The 7380-nt window shown below is 46.7% G+C and overlaps 1 protein-coding gene and 1 pseudogene across 1 annotated transcript; one reads left to right on the top strand and one right to left on the bottom strand.

The window, feature by feature from the left end:
- Positions 1 to 2229: 2229 nt before the first annotated feature.
- On the bottom strand, positions 2230 to 3711 carry LOC102874830 (melanoma antigen preferentially expressed in tumors-like). Its single transcript, XM_006901783.1, has one exon. It carries the CDS (start codon positions 3709 to 3711, stop codon positions 2230 to 2232), a length of 1482 nt encoding a protein of 493 aa, XP_006901845.1.
- Positions 3712 to 5472: 1761 nt separating this feature from the next.
- On the top strand, positions 5473 to 6011 carry LOC102872415 (annotated as a pseudogene).
- The last annotated feature ends 1369 nt before the right edge of the window (positions 6012 to 7380 follow it).

Below are 7380 nucleotides of genomic sequence, written 5' to 3'. Positions count from 1 at the left end.
TTGTGTGGGGAGAAGGGTGCAACAATGAATGAATGGAATTCCAAAATCTCTGTAGATGTTCATTGAAATGAAAAATAAACAACCTAAATTAAAAAAAAAAAAAGGACCAAAGCTTCTCCAGCCCTGCACCATCCGTGCAGTGCCACGTTTCCACTCTGTTGTATCATATGCACTGGGCAAAGGTGCAGTGTCGTACATAGTGTGTACTACACTGAAGCCCATTTTACAAGGTGCCTACGTTCTCGTTACTGAACTGATGGAGTATAAAACGTGTGGCAAATATAGCTTGTGTCCTCACCAATTTCTACTTTGCAATAAGTATGGACACTCGATTTGGGGAATCAAGGCTGTGTGTGTGAAGTTAGAATTGTGGGCGCTCAGACACGCATCTACACATGGGCATATGTGTCTGTCCTTAGCAATGGACATGAAAATGGGACATACTGTACACCAGTTTTCAATAGTGTCACCTATCTTTAAATGAACGACGTTTTCCCTTATCTAAACTTGAGCTTGTGGTCAGTGTATTTCAGATTTTGGGTAAAAGTGCTCCTTAGAAACACAGGATGTAAAACATCTTCACGTGGGTGGGTTCTAGAGAGGTGGCACTCCTTCGAAAGCAGTCGAGTGCTTGGAAATGTAGAAGGGTCAATGAAAAAGACAGTCAATGAGGAATGAGACTCGTCAATGAGCCTCGTTCTGTCTTGGGATGCAAAAATGGGGAAGCTTTGCCTTGTGTGCTTTTGAGCATGTGGTTAGCAGAGACTATGCCTTAAAAATGGGCCTCTTTCTTGAATTATGGAGAGGAAGATCCTTTAGAGACCAAATAAAAAAAGGCCCAATGGTCTTCTCTCCAAAAACCAGCTAACGGAAACTACAACTAGCTCTGGGCTGCTTCACACTGGGTCACCGTGACCTAAGGTTGTCTTAGATTGGAATCGTTTTGGGAAAAAATGGACGGTCAGAGAAAGAAGACCCAAAGCCTCTGTAAATTTTCACTGAAATTAATAACAAATTTAAATTAAAAAAAATTAGGTTAGAGTAAGGATGGCAATGGAACCACCTTACCTCTGTAACTTGATTTGTGCCACTATTAGAACCTCTACTCAGAATAATATTGCTTTTCCATTTTTGACTCATGCACTTTTAACTTGTTAAATTTGTATCTTCTAGGCTGCAACACTTCCATGATACATCTTCAAGGATATGAACACGTACGGCCAAGCACAATCAATAAGAGTGCATCTAAATTCCAAAATCAATCTCCATAATAGTCTATGTGTTTCCTACTGCCAAAGGGGCCCTTTAGAGTAGTGAGAGAAGATCTTCACCCTGAAACCCACAGCGTCCCTTTTCAGCGGGAAGTAGCTAAGAGAATACGCCATCCCCTTTTCCTTATGAATCAGGGTGAAGTCTCTCTCGGGGAGGAGTGATAGGGAATGGCAAAGGAAACACTGACAAAGGAGATTCCTCAGAACTGGCTTTGACAAGCACTGTGGCATTTGGACAATTAAAACAGACATTCGGGGGCGGGGGAAGAAGAACGAACTGGGGATGAGGGTGGAGAAAACAGTGCAACAATGAATGAATGAAAACCCAAAATCTCTGTAAATGTTCATTAAAACTAATAAAATTTAATAATAATAATAAAAAAAGACCCTCAACAAGTTAAAGTGACACAGGGACTGTGCCAAGACAGAGCGTGAGGATGGCAGAAAGCAAGCAAGAGACATCACTGAGTTATCGTTTGCTTGATGGATGTAACAAAACAGCCTGGGGAGACTGCGTATTTATGACTTTGAGAACCACGGTCGAGTTCCCCAGTGTTGGGGTCATAGAATAACCACAAAGAGATAATTTTAAGAGACAGAAGTTTATTCTCCAACAAGTGGGACCCCCCACAGCACTTTCAAAGGGATGGTCCTTCCCAGAATTCACGGTCTATGTCTTCACCTTCCTGTGAGTTCAAGAGGTTTCCACCCTGAGTCATTCTCAAAGGACTCTGCTGCTGGGCTCGTGTTACAGATACAGGAACCAGCCCAGAGTGGACGTTCCAGAAGGTTCAGATCACCCATCTTCTTCTTTGAAGTGCAGCTGGTAGACCCACATGCCTTTAGGATTACAGCACAGCTTACTACGAGGTCAACACAGCTCGCTCTTTCTTGCCTACAGATGCCATAAAGCCAGCCTTTATCATCACAAGGGGAATGAAGAAGGTATCCTCCCCAGTTAGGTTCGTAGCATCAAGACTTTTATGTGCTCCTCCAGGAATTCCTCATCACGGATCACGTAAATCTGGCTATGGACACCTAACTCCTGCAGGAGAAGAGAAAGCCCATTGATAAAGCGGCTCTCAATCTCATAGTCATACACATCGTCGTCATCATCCTCAGCGTCGTCAGGCAAGGGAAGCACCATGAGCCTGGACTTGTCGGTCGGGATAGTGCGACGCAACAGTCTCTTCATGGTCGACACATCCACACAGTTTCCACAGAATCTAAACAGCCGGAGCTGCTCGCACTGGCTCAGGGCAGATAAGATGGCGACGAGGTGGGAGTTCAGGAGTCCACAGTGAGATAAGTCTAGGAGATCCAGGGTGGCCGAGATCTTGTAGATGACAGTTCGGAGCAACCCGACATTTATATTTGCCAAGTTGTTATGGGATAAATTCAGTACCTTTAGCTTGCTGGTGCAGGGATACGAGGATAGGGCTTGGAGGTCTGAGATCTCTAACGAGCAGGGAATGGAGGAAATGGTCAGGGACTCCAAGGGGGTCTCTAGATGCCTGAGAAACTGGCCGACGTTGCCACAGAGGTAGACATTACTCAGGCGGAGATGCTGGAGTTGGCGTAGGTGGGTGAGCTGGGAGGTCAATTCCGTGAAGATGCCGTCCAGCTCTTCGTCTGTGTTCCACCTGGCCAGGAGACGTCGTTGCCTAGAGGACCCCTGCTTCACGACAAGGGACTGGAGCAGCAGTGTACGCAGATGCACCAACCGGGGCAGGTAAGGAGCCAACATGGACAGGAGGCGTCTGTCTTCCGTGTGGTGGATTCTCAACTCCTCGACACGATCCAGCCGCACACTTCCGAGGATCTTCTCAATGACTGGAAACTCGGGTAGATCATCCGAAAAGGTCACCTTCTGACAGCAAAGCAGAGGGAGTACTTTTCCCTCCTGCACCCTGCACCTGAGGAAGGTGAGCAGTTCGTTTGACTGCATCATCTTGAAGCTCAGATCTCCCACGAGCTCCAACTCTCCCACTGGCTGCCTCGGAGCTGATCTGGAACGGCGCTCTCTCCTCGGCTTCCTAGGGCTTTGCATCTCTGCCGGGCGATTCTCGAAGTAACATCTGTGCTCTGGATCCAACTCCTCATGCACCCAGGTCTCTGGAGCTGGGGGCAACAGCACGGTGAGCTGGCCCGTGGCGCAGGGAGGCCGCTGGTCTAGCATGATACCGAGTCCCTTGAACACACTCGACAACATGCTCAGAGAAGAGCTCGCCTGCTCCATCATACTGTCCAGGTCCAGCCAGGACAAGGGGCAAGCGGCTACCATGGCTGCCACTATCACCTGAGAGTTACTCTGCATAGCTTCCGTAAAGAGGTCTTCCCATACAGTGCAAGGGATCGGCAGCAGAGGCCCTGTGACCGCAGACTCGTTCTTGACGAGGCTCTCCTTGGCCAGGTCGAAGAGACTGTGTGGCTGGAACATGGTTATGAGGCAAGTGGGCTGGCGTGGGTCCTAAGAGGGACAGAAGAGGAAAGGGAGTCCACTTTGAGAGACTGGTGATGGGGGGGGGGTGCCTTCGATAGTAGCGATTAGCCCCTACTTAGCCCTCAGGCCCGGGAGCTCCCCTACAATCTACTGAGCTGTGCTGTTGAATCAGAAGCTCCCCTTAGCGGACTTTCCAGCAAGCTCTCAAGGGGAGCAAATAAGGTTGGTCAAGCGTTCAACCTTTCTACATAGCAACCGGTGGATTTGAACCTCGAGCCTTCGGCGTTGAGGCAGTTTCTTGCCATTAGCGCACCAGAGCTCACTGGCCCGTTATTGACAATCTTGCCCAATGCTGCCTCATCCTTCCTGTCACGGTTTTCCCACTGTGCTGTCTTTTCCCACCTAGCAAGATGTAGGCTGAGGATGCTCCTTTAGCCTCAAACTAACAAGACATATTCCTATCTTTTTACATCCTATATACGATATGTATTATTTGTACTGGCAATAAACTATGCATTGCAGCTGTTCTACATCGTTGGGTCGATTTCACCCAAAGGGACCTGGGGACCATATGTATAACAACTCTGAACCCAATTTCATCCTCTCTGACACACCTATCCATTACTCCAGTCACTAAGTCAATCCTAGTTATCCAAGATCTTCCTGAACTGTCTCTCAAACCTCTCACACATGAGGTCCCTCTCCAAGGACTGACCCTCCTTGCCCAAATTATATCAGACAGACCTTCAAACTCCTTATATCCAAGGAGCAAGCCTTGTTTCACCCTCTCCAGGAAAACCTGTGTGTTCTCTTAACAGTCTGCGGTGTGTTCAATAGTCTTCTCCAGCACCATAGCTCAAAGGTCTTTTTCTATCTTAGTCATGGGCGTTATTTCAGAAGCAGATCACTTAATGCTCTAACCTCTCTCACTGAATGGATTCGAAGCTTCCTAGCTTTAAGAATGTCTTAATTGCATTACCCAGAGGACTCAGTGAAACTATGCACCATAGGGGTACAGCAATGGCTGATTCCCCCCAGTCCCCTTCTCAGAAACACGACACTAGAACTTTCTGCCAAGGTTCCTTGTTGTAAATTTGAACTTCCACCCTTCCTATCTGCATGTTAGCCCTCAGCAGAACCCCCCAGAGACAACCATGCCCTCAATCCTTTGCATCTCTAAAGCAGTTCATCTCATGTGCCAATCATACATCTGTGTCTGCAGGCAGACACCCACAGGGGAACTGGGATGACGGCCAAGTGCTACCTTTATACACAAAGCTGATGGCAGACCACAAGAATTAAAGCCATTTCCAAAGGACGAGACATTCACCTGCTAGACTCTTGTGAAACTATGTAAACAAACCTCCTCTTTCTGAGACATGCGAATCTCGCTCAGGGAGTATTGGGGGCTCAGTGAACACCACCATCCCATGCGCCTTTCCTACCTGTCTTGACAGAACTCTAATGTGTTTATACGACTCATTCCACAGAATTGCAATTATTTCACTATGGAAGTTGCAGCTGATGGGACGGACACGTAGCAGGAATCAGAAAAGAGGCAGGAATCAGACTGTGTGTTGCATTTGCTAGATTTCACCTCAGGAAGACTTGGGGCAAACAGTCTGGGGTGAGAAGAGTGAGGTATTGTTGGTGGACAACACAAATATGGATAGAAAGTCAGCACACACATCAGAGAGAAGCTCAGGAGTCATTCTAAAACATTTGTTTGACTTTCTGCTTTTGGCTTGGAGGAGGACTCGGTGCAACTTTCTTCGGTTGTCCCAGATCTGGGTTCATCCGACACCAGCCACCTCCGCCATGCCGCCCAAGTTCGACCCCAACAAGATTAAAGTCGTGTACCTGAGACCAGTGGGGAAGTTGGTGCCACTTGCGCTCTGGCCCCCAAGACCGGCCCCCTGGGTCTGTCTCCAAAAAAAGGTTGGTGATGACATTGCCAAGGCTACCAGTGACTGGAAGGGATGAAGGATTACAGTGAAACTGACCATTCAGGACAGGCCCAGACTGAAGTGGTGCCTTCTGCCTCTGCCCTGATCATCAAAGCCCTAAAGGAACCACCCAGAGACAGAAAGAAGCAGACAAATATTAAGCACAGTGGAAATAGCACTTTTGATGCGATTGTTGGCATTGCCCAGCAGATACAACACCGGTCTTTAGCCAGAGAACTCTCTGGAACTATTAAAGAGATCCTGGGAACTGCCCAATCTGTGGGCTGCAATGTTGATGGCCGTCACCCTCATGACATCACAGAAGACATCAACAGTGACGCTGTGGAATGCCCAGCTATGGAACTAAAGATGAAAATATTTCAATAAAGGATCATTTGTTAACCAATGAAAAAACAAACAACATTTGTTGAGTCCAGTTGGTTCTTCTGGTACAAAATAAAAGCAACAGAGGAATAGGGATGCCTCCATTTCCTCTGTATAACAGATTATATGTTGTTATGTGCCGTCAAGTCGCTTGCAAGTCATAGCAACCCTCTGCACAAGAGCCCTAAACGCTGCTCGATCCTGTGCCAACCTTGCCGTCTCCGACACACTCATATATAAAATTTATAAATGATAAAACACAGATAATTGCAACTGCATGATGATAACTATATACATTTCTAGAGTATACAAAATGTATGATTATAAATTATAAAATCTGTACTGTCTATCTGAGCTCTGGTTGGCCGAGTGTCTGTAATCCTGAAGGCAAGTGGTTCGAACTCACTAGCAGTCTCCTCTCATGACATTAACTGCCTGCAGGAGGGTCAGCTATGGGATGGTTATAAGATGATGATACCCAACATTTAAAGAGTATTTCGCTGCAGCGAGTTCTGGTGGCTTAGTGGTTAGGAAATGCACTGCCAAGACAAAGGTACTCAGTTCAAGTCCACCGGTTATCTATGGGAGCAAGATAAGCAATCTCATCCTGTGTCTCACTGAGTTGGAGGGTTACTTTGTGTCTGCTGTGTCTTGATGTACACAACGTGCAATTATGTTGCGCCTTGATGTACACAACGTGCAATTATGTTGCGTCTTGATGTACACAATGTGCAATTATGTTGTGTCTTGATGTACACAACGTGCAATTATGTTGCGCCTTGATGTACACAACGTGCAATTATGTTGTGTCTTGATGTGCACAGCCATGTGCAATTATTTTGTGCACATTTGCGTCCTATTGTACACCATCTCACCCCTGGGTCCCAAACATGTTTGGAAAGCAAACATTCTTCATCACATTTAATTGATAGGAAAGTTAAAGCACCAGTGACCCACCCTATTCATAATCATTTCTTGGGGGAAGTGTACCAGTCTCATCCATTTCCCTTCTCTCACTGTGACCCTGTCTGTCCTCCGTATGTCCCTCCTGATAGCCTGTCCAAAGTCTATCAAGTAAAATGTCACCATCCTTGCACCTCAGAAGAGATGCCTAGGTCTCTTCGAGGGCAGGTATCTCTGTTCTTTTGGAAAACTGGTAGATTCAGTCCTTGCCAACACGACAATTCAACCCACATCCATTCTCCTTCAGGCTCCCTCATTCACCGTCTCATGCTCACATACAGAGGTCATTAAAAAGACCATGGCTCACTTCACCAAGGAAGACATTCAGATGGCCAACAAGCACATGAAGAAATGTTCAAAATCCCTAGCCCTG

This window comes from Elephantulus edwardii, unplaced genomic scaffold (genome assembly GCF_000299155.1).
Source record: "Elephantulus edwardii isolate Elephantulus edwardi_28Jun2011 unplaced genomic scaffold, EleEdw1.0 scaffold00344, whole genome shotgun sequence".
NCBI lineage: Eukaryota > Metazoa > Chordata > Mammalia > Macroscelidea > Macroscelididae > Elephantulus > Elephantulus edwardii.
This window is presented reverse-complemented; position numbering and strand designations above follow the sequence as displayed.

Excerpts from the sequence above, each read along its gene's own strand:
- LOC102874830 (XM_006901783.1), bottom strand. The coding sequence starts at position 3,711 with ATGTTCCAGCCACACAGTCTCTTCGACCTGGCCAAGGAGAGCCTCGTC.